Genomic DNA, 14,267 nt, shown 5'->3' with positions numbered 1-14,267 from the left:
CTCTCTGAAATAAATAATAAATATAAATATAAACATAAATATGAATATAAATATAAATATGAATATGGATATAGATATTAATATAGATATAAATATGAATATGAATAAATATAAATATGACTATGAATATAGATATAAATACTGATATAAATATAAATAAAATATAAATATAAATCTCTCTGTGCCCCATTTCTTATTGGAGAAGGTAGTTTATAAATGTACTACCTCACAAAGTACATTTTTGCAAAACATATGTTTGGCAATTGTTATAATGTGCTAACCTGGAATATGGTGCATAAAATCTAAATGTATCTCTTATATTTAATATACATTTATAGTGGGGAACTAAATGGCAGCTCTTAACTTGTGCTTTAACTATGAAATTTCTAATTATTTTGGCTAAACCATCATGAAGCCAAGTAGTATAGAGCCCAATGTTTTATACTAGAGAAACAAATATCTTCACTTTCTTAAAAAGGGAAATAGTATTTTTAGATATATCAGTGGTTGTGTCCCCACCATAAATTAATGCTTTGAAAATCCAAAAACCAACCAGACAAATTTGTCAGTGTTAGATTTCTTTTCCAAATACAGTTTACTTTCAATATTATGTTATATTGGGTTCAGGTGTACAACATACTGGTTAGAATGTCATATACTTTGCATAGTGTGTCCGCCTCTGGTATTTTCAGTACCAAACTGACCTCATACATAGTTATTGCAATATTATTGACTATATTCCCTATGTTGTACTTTACATCACTGAGACTATTTTGTTGTTAATTCTGAGGATATTTTCCCATTGATTTTTAGAGGGAGGGAAAGGGACGGGGAGAGATGGAGAAACAGAAATATCCATGTGAGAGACACATCTATTGGTTGCCTCGAACATGCACTCCGGCAAGGGCCTGGGATGAAACCTGCAAACAAGTCAGGTGCTATTGACCAGGAATTAAACTCGAGACTTTCAATCTTTGATCCGAAGATCTATCCAGTGACCAAGCCAACCAGGGCCCTGTGACTATATAGTAACTACCAATTTGACTTTCTAATCCCTTCACCATTTAATCTCAGTTCCCCAATCTGCTCTCCCCTCTGGCAACCATCAGACACTACTGTGTCTATTAGTCTGTTGGAATTTTGTGTTTTTTTCTTTAGATTTGATAAATATGTGAAATCATATGGCATTTGTATTTCTCTGACTGATTTAATTCATTGAGCATAATACCCTCTAGTTCCGTGGTTCTCAACCTTGGCTGTACATTAAAAGCAACTGGGAATCTTTTTAAAATCCTGATTTCTGGGCCTCATCCTCCAGAAATTCTGTTTCTTTGTTACTAATGTTGTGGCTTCACGCCATAACAAAGAAATAGAATTTCCAGAGGATGAGGCCCAGAAATCAGAATTTTAATAAGATTCCCAGGTGCTTCTAATGTGCAGCCAAGGTTGAGAACCACTGCTCTAGTTCCATCCATTCAGAAACTTTAACATAGAGTTGACATGAGGTGCTGGGAGATGTAGACTTCAGGAAGCAGGGCATTTAATGAAGGACTAATCACAACTGAACTCACCTGGCTTATTACATAGTCACCTAGGAACAGAGAATCGGCAGGAAGAATTTCCATTCTGTCCAGACCAGTGTCCCCCAGGGAAATCATCTGCTTAGAGGTTAGAGTAACAAGAAGTAAATGTGCCTAATGAGCAGACACAGAGCACATAAATAGCAGCTCTACCACAGACCATAATCCGTGCAACCTTTGATTGGAAGGAACTTGGTCTTTTCTTTTTCTTTTTCTTTTTCTTTTTTTTTTTTTTTGAAGTCCTAAATCTGTCTGGGAGACCAAGGCTTGACTCCTTCTTTTATCTGGGACAGAGCTCTGGTCTGCATCACCAACCATCCAGGTAAAGTTCAGACTGCCACAGGGAAACCTTCCTCTCAGAATTTCCATCCAGGTGAGTTCGAGAGCCCGACATGGCAAGACAGGATTAGAGAGACTGAAAGCCAAGATCTTGTACATAAAGTCACCACAGAATGATTCAAACATACCCCAGGTACCAGTGATCACTGTGGTTGTCAGCTGGCTTTACTAATACATTAGTGTATTTATTCATGATGCTCAAAGGAAAGTGAACACTGCACTCAGAAATAAATGCAAGTGCCAATGTTGACAATTAAATGGTATTAATAGCAGACAAATTAAGAAAGGGCATTGGAGGTGTAAAGTCAATATAGAAGAAGTAGGCCATAGGTTCAAGGACTTTATCAACTAATAGGTATAGACAAATAGGTTACTAGCTATGGAGTAATATATATTGATGTGAGAGGATTTTTTAAATTTTATGATGGGGCATATTAGACTATGTTTCCATATAGATGAGAAAGATCCAGACCCAGGAAGGCTGCAAATACACTTTTGCTATCACAGTGCATGGCACATACATTTCACAGTATGTTCTCTCAACTTGGCTATTCACATTAAAAAAATTTATTAGGTAGGTGAAAATGAGTAAGATAATGAGATTCACGTTGTAAATATTTCAATACCTATAAGAATGAGCAATGAAATTTGTTCGTTTGTAAGACATTTTAAGTCTGTGTTAAAATTTGTTTGTGCAAGGTATTTTCTTTACTTGTTTATTAATTTATTTTTTTAAAATATATTTTATTGATTTCCCACAGAGAGGAAGGGAGAGAGATAGAGAGTTAGAAACATCGATGAGAGAGAAACATCGATCAGCCTCCTCCTGCACATCTCCTACTGGGGATATGCCCGCAACCCAGGTACATGCCCTTGACCGGAATCGAACCTGGGACCTTTCAGTCTACAGGCCGACGCTCTATCCACTGAGCCAAACAGGTTTTGGCTATTAATTTATTTTAAATTAAAGTATAGATAGCAACCAATATAACGTTCACTGTTGTACCCTGAAAGTTCGTTGTTTTGAATAGTGTAATCAAAGTGTTTTCATTTATTTTATTTAAGTATAGTTTGTATACAATATTAAACCAGTCTCAGGTATAAAACATATTGATTCAACATTTATATACATTACAATGTGATTGCCAAATCAAGTCTAGTAATAATCTGTGACCATGCAGACTTACCACAATATTGTTGGTTATATTCTCTTATTCAATTTTTTGATTGGACTCTTTCAAAAAAAGAATTAGATATGTTTATACGAACTGACTTTTTTTCCATTTAGTTATTACATGTGTTATAAAAGGTATGTGGGAAATGAATAATGTTCATTAGTGTTGTGTGGTCCAAACTGTCAGTCCTACAGTGTTCCTCCATTGCTTTAATAATTTTTCAAATTTAAGAAAAATGATATAACACATTATGTTAGTTTCAGAAGTACCACATAATGATTCTGTATGTGTATGTATTCATTATGACCTCCAAAGAATGTCTAGTTAATATCTATCACAAGAATAGTTACATTTTTTTGTCATAAGAACAATTAAAATATACACTCTAGTCTAGCTACTTCCAAGTACAGAAAACAGTATTATTAATTATAGTCACCGAACTGTGCTTTACACCCAAACCATTCCTTTTTTTAGTTTTATTTTTTTTAATGAAAGAATTGAGTAAGACACAATAATTTTTTATGTGTCTTCACATGGAAAAGAAAACTGTAATGAGAAATGGGACTAGAGATGCCAGGGTCCAGTCCCAGCAGGTCCAGGGGTCCCCAAAGGTGTGGACAGAGTCGGCGAAGAAGGAATGACACGGAGACAGCGTTCAGTTGATCAGCAGCCTAGCCAGGATCTCTAGCCAAGTTCTGGTCTGGATCTCCAGAGAGGTTCTGCTTAGGATCTCCAGCCAGGTTCAGTCACCAGGTTCTAGTCAGGTTCTCTTGCCAATTTCTGTAGTCAGGTTCAGTCCAGGATCTTTTGCCATGTTCTCTCGCTAGGTTCTGTCTCTAGGTTCTGAGGCCAGTTTCTGTCCAGGATCTTTTGCCATGTTCTCTCCAGCGAAGTTCTTCTGTCTCTAGAGAACGTTCTGTGTAGGTTCTGTGCCTAGGTTCTGTCTCCTAAGTTCTGTTTCTTGCTGTCTTGTTACATCTGTATTTATACCAGTTGATTCAATCCTATCAATCTCTATTACAAAGGTTAGGGCGTTTCTTATCTCCATTCCAGGGAGTAAAGATTATGTAGCTTAAGCATGATTGTTCGTAGTTAAAGTGATTAATTACCCGCCTGGCACTTAGTTGAGGGGTTTTATTCCCTCCCTAACTTCAGGGGAAAATCCCTACCTGGGGATTCAACCTTTCTCGGAGAGGTGACCTTGGTTAAAACACAGCGCCAAGAAGGTGAGCAAACATATTAAGAACCGTATGCTATATATGCCAGGTCCCTTGAAACAGCACGGATGGACTGGCTCCCGGCATAGAGATATTCTAAATGAGACCAGACATACACCAAATATGGAAATTAGTTCTTTGATTTTGAAGTATATCTAGTAGAAGGTAGCATTTATGCTAAGTTACTAATGCTTTCTTGTGGAAAAATGAGTCATGATACTTTTCCTATATCCTGGTAGTCACCTCCACCACATGGAACTAGGGAACCTCACAGGATCTTCAGAATTTCTTCTTCTTGGATTATCAGAGGAACCAGAACTCCAGCCCCTCATATTTGGGCTTTTCCTCTTCATGTACCTGATCACTGTGTTTGGAAACTTGCTTATCACCTTCGCTGTCAGCTCAGACTCCCACCTCGACATTCCCATGTACTTCTTCCTCTCCAACCTGTCCTTGGTAGACATCTGTTTCACCTCCACCACCATCCCAAAGATGCTGTGGAACATCCAGACACAGAGCAGAGTCATCACCTATGAAGGCTGCATCACCCAGATGTATTTTTTCATATTATTTGCAGGACTGGATGACTTCCTCCTGACTGTGATGGCCTATGACAGGTATGTGGCCATCTGCCACCCCCTGCACTACATGGTCATCATGAACCCCCGGCTCTGTGGACTGCTGGTTCTAGTGTCCTGGATCATGAATGTCCTGCATTCCTTGTTAGAAAGCTTAATGGTGTTGCAACTGTCTTTCTGTCCAGACGTTGAAATCCACCACTTTTTCTGTGAACTCAATCAGATGGTCCAACTTGCCTGTTCTGACACCTTTCTTAATAATATGGTGATGTATTTTGGAGCTGTGCTCATGGCTGGTGGTCCCTTTGTTTGTATCCTTTACTCTTACTCTAAGATAGTGTCCTCCATTTGGGGAATCCCATCAGCTCAGGGGAAGTATAAGGCATTTTCTACCTGTGCATCTCACCTCTTGGTAGTCTCCCTTTTTTATGGAACAAGCCTAGTAGTGTACCTCAGCTCTGCTGTTACCCAAAGCTCACACTCAAGTGCAACAGCCTCAGTGATGTACACCGTGGTCACACCCATGCTGAACCCCTTCATCTACAGTCTAAGGAACAAAGACCTAAAGACGGCTCTGAAAAGATTGCTTGGGATAGCAGTTATGAAAGGACCACTTGTCCTAGGGCTGAAGAAATGCACATGACAGCGTGACTCAAAACCTCAGAGCCAGATGTCATGATTTTTAAATCAGGTTGTGGAAATAGTATGTACGCTCTCTGCTCATTTTATGGATTTTCTTTGTCTATGATTTCTATATAATTTAATTGTATCGCTTTATTAATTTTTGATATTGTGAGATCTGACTGCTTTTCCATTGCTGTTTTTATCTTCTCCCAAACGATTGTCAACCTTGGATGAAATATTTGGAAATACCTATTTATCTCATGAGACTACATAGATTTCTTAAGAACAATTTTTTAAATGAAATTTATCATACTGAGTAATTTTTCTTTCATTTTACTAAATAACAATCAGGAGTTGTACCACTTCTATTGAAATGAAGTGCACTTGGTAACCAAAGCCATTTATATCATTTCATAGGAGAGGAAAATATAAGAGCTCAGTTTAACCCTGTTCATATTTAATCTCTTCATATATCACTACCATAACTGCTCTTTCTGAAAATGCAGACTTTAACATTCAGTGTGTGTTATAAGAGGTCATTGGCTTCTCTTCCCTCATTAGGACCCTGTATTTATTTAGCTTGATGTCTATATTCTTACCATAGTCACTGACAAACTGACAAACAAATACATGTCTCCAATTCTAGTCGATGTTAGAACACAAATTCTATAAATTGTTTGACATAATATGCCCTTACGGTCTGAGATGACTTTAAGTATGAGGAAGCAAAACTTTAAGTCACATATTTATTACCATGCAAACTATTTTTTTCATGGTGTATGTTTACTGATTGATGTATGTAAGATCAGTGTTCATATTAAAGGGATTTATTATTTTGATGCTTTGCTTGGCATAATGGTATTTTCTATTGAACTATCTTCCTGCTTCCACTGTGATTCCTTCTATTGTTCTAAATGAAGTATCTCACCCTACTCTAACTATTGTTATAACCACTGAACTGTTAGAGAATTAACCATATCATTCATTATGTATACTAATATGTGATCTATAGATATAGCATATATGTACATGAGTGACCAAAGGATACCACACTAGGGAGTTTGGATTCCTGTCCCATTCTGTGATTATATCATAAGTTTTGCACAAACATGCATATTCTTTCAACCTTTCCTGGTTACCTACAAGGGAAACTCAATGGAGATACTTTTTAATGCAGTTATCTGAAAATAAACTTCAAGGACAGATTAATCATGACTGTTACATTCAAATGTCTGTACAAATGCCTAGAATGGGGAAAAGCATCTGATTATAATTTATCTCAGGTATATTTGCTTTTATCATTGTATCAGAATACTATTGCTATATAACAAGCCATCCTAAAAGCACTTGTGTGACTATAATGCCTTCATAATTAAATGGGACTGTATGGTGGGACATTTTTCTGATCTATTCTGGGCTCATCATGAGTCGCTTCGTTATGTTTCTAAACCTCTTTCATGATGTTTTGTGCATTTGTATTGCACTTCTTTCTTCAATCAATATGTGATGTTTAATGCATATATATGTATGTGTTTCTGTTGATCTTACAGTTGATGTAAAAATAGTTTATCAAATATTAATTGCCTTAATTTAATATCACAGTTCCCATTTTTATTATGAAACCTTGCTTTCTTCCCAGATATAAGATATATGCATGACTCAGGACCTGCACAGCCACCTATGGCAGGATTCCCTCACTGTTTCATCCCCCCTTCTGTGCTTCTCCGTGGGTCTGGCCGTCAGTGTTGCTTCTAGAAGTCGCTCTAGGAAAAGTTAAATCTTTTGTTGTAGTTAAATCTTGATTTAAAAATATCACCCAAATGTTTTGAATAATGCCACCAGTTGGGAGCTAAGTGGTGAGTTGTTACAACAGATTGATTTTGTAAGATCTTGTGTTCTAACCTCTACCACTGTGATTAGAATCCTCTTCTATTTTCAGGTCATTTGTCATTGGCTCAGCCTTTCATTAGACAACCTCCACATTCTAGTTTGACCTTGATCTACAAAATGGGGGCTGGCGACAAACAGGAAGTGTTGATTCCTTATAACCTTTCTTTGCAGTTGGAAGCCTATATTTCAGTATCTGGTTAGGACTGGTTTATGAACCACATGCGGGACTGTATTTTGTGTTTAACAGAATGGACCCTGGAGTACACGATACTTTACTATTCATTGTCCTTTGTCAGGGATAGCCTCCTGATATTAATTTGTTTACAAACACATCTATCACTATATTTTTCAATTCTACAAACCTAATTTTTTTAGCACACTTTTGCATGCCTTTACTAGGGGTTTGGAGATTAGGTGATGCCCCACACTGTCTGTCCTTTTGGGAAACTTATAGGAGAAGCTCACTAACCGTGTTCTTGGCCTATTTGCTCAGGCCCCAGTTGAGAAGCTCCGGGTCAGACGGACTCCCTGCCCACTTCAGTGGTTCTTTCACACACACGATCTTGACGATACATAAAATAGAATCTGCAAGTCAGGTGTTTCTGAAAAGAAGTTTTATTTAAATAAGCGTTTAAATACATAACATAACATTAAAACTGAAGGAGGGAAAAAAGAACACACCAAAAATCGTTTTTGTTTTTTTACTTCATATGGCATTGGGCAGCTGTTGCTAGGAAGTTGCAAGCTCTATAGCTAGCTACATGGCTGACACTTCAGTTTGAAATTTGTTCCCTTGTCAAAAGTTTAACTCTGATAAGAAGGTTGGCCTCAAATTATGGTGTTTGGACAACAATTAACTAGGATCTGTCTGGTCAAAAAGACCTTGGTGGCAAGCCACAAGTCCTTACACCTCACGGGAGGGAAGGTGGCAGGCTGCTTGCTCTAAGCTCCATCACTTGGTCAGGTGTAGATCTGTGGTTACGGAAGGCTCCCTCTAGTAGTACACATGCCGCTGCTGCCTTACCCCTCTCCTCTCAGCTTCATGGAAGGCTGTTAAAAAAAAAAAAAGATATATTCACCACCACTGTCCTGTGTTGCAGCTACTTGTGCTCTTGATCTGACATGAGTTATCAATCGCTAGAATTTTTAATTCTAACTAATTTATTGAAGTATAATTGCATAAAACAAACTGCAAACATTTTAAATATACAACTTGTTGAATTAAAGAAGCCATATATTAAAAAAGAAGCCATATATAAATTAAGAGTAGATAGTGGGTAGGTCCATTTATATGTAAGTTGAGATGATGCACAATAAGTGTTAACTGCATTATGTTCCTGTCAATAATGTACTCCACATGCCTTCAGTTTTCTTCTTTCTGAAGATAATGTGGAATAATAAACCTTACTTCAAACGGATGCTGCAAGGGATACATAAAATGTTAAATATACTTTGTTGAGTCCAAAGAAAATGTTCAAGCATAAGCAGTGTGTGTAAGTGTATTCACTTGTAAATATATTTCATGTACACACTAACACATATATATGTGCATGTACTTATGCTCATTCATAATCCCATCTATTATTATGAAAGACACCTTGAGAGAAATTTGAAGAATATATAAATAATAATGAAATGTCCGAATTAACATGAAATAGAGAAAAATAGAAAATTTGACACAGATTTAAAGTGAAATGTGTGACCTTAATTTTAATGAATTACTTTTTCTATCTTAATTCCTGAAAGGCCACAAGATCAGAACCACATTTACATTTATAAGATGGGAAATTTTTTATACCATGTATAAGGCCAAATAGCTTTAAATTAGCTCTAATTTTTCTATGTAATGTGGGATTTCAACCCAAAATACCTTTGCCCAAGGGAAGCTAGCTGAATGATTTGCAAGGCTTAACCTCAGTTCCCTCTAACAATATCGTACTGGATAAATGTTTATAGCAGTTTCCCATTGCTGTTGTAGCATATTACCACACTATTGGCTTAAAAAAACATTTTCTATCTTAAAGTTCTAGAGAGCAGATGCCTGAAATGGGTAATAAAGGCTTAGAACAAAATGACTGCTAGGTTTGGATTTTCTGGGTGATCCAGGGTAGAATGAAATCCCTTTCCAATCCCATTCCAAATCCTTTCCTATTCTCATTTCCTATTCCAGATTCTACAGTCCACCTGCATTCCTTGGCCCATGGCCCTTCCTCCATCATCAAAACCAGCAGCATGGCATCTCCAAATGTCTCTCTGACTCCAATACTTCCCCACTCTTTTCCACATTCAGAGGACCACTGAGATGACATTAGTCCAACCTGGGTAATCTGAGCTAAGCTCCTTAACTAATAATTTTATTTCATCTATCTTCGTTACCCTGCTCTGTGAGCTAACATTCCAAAGTTCTCATAATCAGGACTTTGACATCTTTTGAGGCCCTTATTCTGCCTATGACAAAGCCCTTTTCAGGTATAAATTACTTGATGTCACTTTGGAGCCCTAAAGTAAAAGAATCAAACACAAAATTATCCTCCCCTTTAGAGTGAGAGAAAACTTGTCTTTCAAAATTACATACACAGAAGAATCCTGGTGGAGAAGACCTAAAATTACCTACACCAGACTCTGACCCAGAGCCATGACCCACCTACTCAGAGTGTGGTCCACACGCCAGGAGGACCTGCAGCATCAACATCACCTGGGGCTTTGTCAGAAATGCAGTTCCTGGGCGCACTGGAGACCTGATGAATCAGAATTTGCATTTCAGTGATTTGTATGCCTATGGAATGGAGAGGTGTTGTTCTAGAGTTAGGTTTTCCCTCCTTTTCACAGTTGACAGTGGGAACTGGATAACAATTGTACATGCTGGGAGCTGTCCTGTGCATTATAGGTGTTTAGCAGCCTCTTTTCAGACATTTTAACTATTTTTTAATATATTTTTTATTGTTTTCAGATAGGAAGGGAGAGGGAGAGACAGGTAGACACATCAATGATTAGAGAGAATCATTGATTGGCTGCCTCCTGCACACCCTACCCTGGGGATCCAGCCCACAACCCAGGCATGTGCCCTTCACCAGAATCAAACCCAGGTACCTTCAGTCCTCAGGGCAGGGCTTTATGCAGGGAGCCAAACTGGCCAGGGCTCTTTTCAGACATTTTAATATCCTTGGGGCAAACTCATCCATGTTTGAGAACCACTATCCCAGATCTCAGAATTGGAAGTGTCCTGACTGATTCAAATCAAAACTCTGTGGGGGCGGGTGGAAGACTTGGTTGAAAGTTTGTAAGGAGGAATTTCCTACCTAAGGAAGTTGGCTGAAGGTGACTGCCCCTAATTGTTCCTTGACCTTTCCAAACAAGTCTGTGTATGTGCAGATCCTCAGGTGTTTACTGGAATTTTTTGTTACTGTTTAAAGTATTACATGTGTCTTCTTTTTCCCCAATCGACCCATTCCCCTGCCCAATCCTACCCCCCAGGACAAGACCCCGCTGCCCCAGTGTCTGTTTCCATTGTTTATGCCTGCAAGTCCCTTGGTTGATCTCTTACCCCCGCCCCCTGCTTTTCTGCTGAGGTTGGACAGTTTTTTCAGTGTTTCTTTGACTCTGGATCTATTTTTGTTCATCAGTTTATGTTGTTCATTGTATCTCACACTAGAGGCCTTGTGCACAAAATTTGTACGTGGGAAGGGTCCTTAGACCTGACAGGCGATCAAGGCTAATCAGGGCCTTCCGGCTGCTGGCCAGGGCCTTCCATCCCCAGCTGCCAGCTGCCGGCTGGGGGCTTCCTTCATTCTTTGCCACCCACTGGTGGTCAGCATATGTCATAGCAACCAATTGAATTCCAGGTCTCCCAGTCGAACTCCCGAGTGAAAACTTTACATATTAGCCTTTTATATATATAGATGTGAGTGAGATCATGTGATATTTAACTTTCTCTGACTCGCTTATTTCCCTTAGCATAATGCTCTCCAGGTCCATCCACGCTGTTGCAAATGGTAAGAATTTCTTCTTTTTTACGGCAGCGTAGTATTCCATTGGGTGGATGTACCAGAGTTTTCTAATCCACTCATCTGCTGATGGGCACTTAGGCTGTTTCCAAATCTCAGCTATTGTAAATTGTGCTGCTATGAGCATGGGGGTGCATATATCCCTTCTGATTGGTGTTTCTGATTTCTTGGGATATATCCCTAGAAGTGGGATCACTGGGTCAAATGGGAGTTCCATTTTTAACTTTTAGAGGAAACTCCATACTGTTTTTCACAGTGGTTGCACCACTCTGCATTCCTACCAGCAGTGCATGAGGGTTCCTTTTTCTCCAGGACTTGTCATTTGTTGATTTGTTGATGATAGCCATTCTGACAGGTGTGAGATGGTACCTCATTGTCATTTTGATTTGCATCTCTCAGATGATTAGTGACTTTGAGCATGTGTTCATATGTCTCTTGGCCTTCTGTATGCCCTCTTTCAAAACGTGTCTATTTAGGTCCTTTGCACATTTTTTGATTGGATTGTTTTGTTTACAGAAATATTTATTCTTAATCTTTAGGTATCCTTGCTTAAAGGACATTGCAGACACATGATCTCCCAAGAATACTTACCCTACTGGTTGTATCTAAAAGTTAAACTTTATCCCAAACTTCTGTTACAATAAAAGCCTATAGAGCAGCGGTTCTCAACCTGTGGGTCGTGCCGTTTGGGGTTTGAACGACCCTTTCAGAGGGATCGCCTAAAGCATCGGAAAACACATATATAATTACATATTTTTTTGTGATTAATCACGATGCTTTAATTATGTTCAATTTGTAGCAATGAAAACACATCCTGCATATCAGATACTTACATTACAATTCATAACAGTAAAAAATTACAGTTATAAAGTAGCAACGAAAATTATTTTATTGTTGGGGGTCACTGCAACAGGAGGAACTGTATTAAGGGTCACGGTATTAGGAGGGTTGAGAACCACTGCCATAGAGGCAGGTGAGCGAGGCCATCGGGTTCCTCAAGCAAGGCAGTCCTCTCTTTCACAGCAATCGTGTGTCAGAGTAACCATGCATCCATTGCTCAGGGTCTGCTGTTTAGCCACTGCAAAACTCCATCTCTTTTTTTTGCTTATACCTTTGAGCACAACATTAAATCGCTCTGTTGCCTGCCTATGTTGACCCAGGATGTCCTGGTTCAATTTCCAGTGAAAGCACATGCCCACGTTGTAGTCTCAATCCCCGGTAGTGGGTGTATAGGAGAATCCCCTGAGGAGGCATGTAGACGATCCCTGTAGAGAATCATCATTGATATTTTTATCTCTCTCCTCCCCTCCTTCCCACTCAGAAATAAATAAAAAATCTCTATATATCGAAGCCTAAGTGACAGTTCAACTGTTGGACCAGTAGCTATGATGTTCACTGACCATCAGGGGGCAGACACTCAGTGCACAGGCATGGAAACATGGAACAGACTGATGAATCTCAGAGGGAAGAGGGGAGGTGGAGGGCAGGAAGAGATTAACCAAAGATCTTATATGCATGCTAGAGGCCTGGTGCATGGATCCATGCCCTGGTAAGGTCCCTCAACCTGGCCTTTTTGGATATGGCCAAATCTGTGCACCAGGCCTCTAACATCCACCTATGGGTCCTGGATTGCAAGAAGGCTCAGGCCAGGAAAGGGACCCCACTGGTGCACAAATCCATGCACCAGGCCTCTAGTATATACATACAAGGAAATCTCACTGTGCCCCATTTCTGTATTGCAGAAGGTAGTTTATAAATGTACTACCCCACAAAATGCATTTTTGCAAAACATTCATTTGGCAATTATTATAATGTGCTAACCTAGGTTATGACACATAAAATCTAAATGTCTCTCTTATATTTATTATACATTTTATAGTGGGGAACTAAATGGCAGCCTGTGCTTTAACTATGAAATTTCTAATGGTTTTGGCCTAACTATCATGAAGCCAAGTAGTATAGAGCTCAAGGTTTTATACTAAAGAAACAAATATCTCCCTTTTCTTAAAGAGGGAAAAAGTAAATTTCTAGCTATATCAGCAGTTGTGTCCCCACCATAAATCAATGCTCTGAAGATCCAAAGACCAGTCAGACAAATTTGTCAGTATTAGACTTTTTTCAAATACAGTTTACTTTCAGTATTATTTTGTTTTGAGTTCAGGTGTACAACATAGTGTTTAAAATGTCATATACTTTACCTAGTGTGCCCCCCTCTGATATTTTCAGTACCAAACTGACCTCATCCATAGTTATTGCAATATTACTGACTATATTCCCTATGTTGTACTTTATATCCCTGAGACTATTTTGTTGTTGTTGTTAATCCTCAGGTGATTTTCCCATCGAATTTAGAGTGAGTGAAAGGGAGGGGGAGAGACAGAGAAAAAGAAACATCCATGTGAGAGAGACATATCTATTGGTAGCCTCCAACACGCATGCTGGCCAGGGCCTGGGATCAAGCCTGCAAACAGGTCACATGCTATGGACCAGAAATCGAACTCGGGACCTTTCAATCCTTTAACGAAGAATCTGTCCACTGAGCCAAGCTGGCCAGGGCCCCCATGACTATTTAGTAACTACCAATTTTCTCTTCTTAATCGCTTTACCATTTAATCCCAGTTCCCCAACCTGCTCTCCCCTCTGGCAACCACCAGACTGTTCTCTCTGTCTATGAGTCCCTTGGAAATTATTTTTTCTGCTTTAGATTTGATAAATATGTGAAATCATATGGCATTTGTCTTTCTCTGACTGATTTATTTCACTGAGCATAATACTTTCTAGTTCCATCCATTCAGAAATTTAACTCAGAGTTGAGATGAGCTGCTGGGAGGCATAGACTTCAGGAAGCAGGACATTTAAT

At 38.8% G+C, this 14,267-nt stretch overlaps 1 protein-coding gene across 1 annotated transcript; it reads left to right on the top strand.

The window, feature by feature from the left end:
- The first annotated feature begins 4,563 nt into the window (after nt 1-4,563).
- On the top strand, nt 4,564-5,532 carry LOC132234507 (olfactory receptor-like protein OLF4). Its single transcript, XM_059695462.1, has one exon. The coding sequence runs from the start codon at nt 4,564-4,566 to the stop codon at nt 5,530-5,532; it is 969 nt and encodes a 322-aa protein (XP_059551445.1).
- Nucleotides 5,533-14,267: the final 8,735 nt, after the last annotated feature.

This window comes from Myotis daubentonii, chromosome 5 (assembly GCF_963259705.1).
Source record: "Myotis daubentonii chromosome 5, mMyoDau2.1, whole genome shotgun sequence".
NCBI classification, from domain to species: domain Eukaryota; kingdom Metazoa; phylum Chordata; class Mammalia; order Chiroptera; family Vespertilionidae; genus Myotis; species Myotis daubentonii.
Note: the sequence above shows the minus strand (reverse complement) of the source record. Positions and strands in the feature narration are given on the sequence as shown.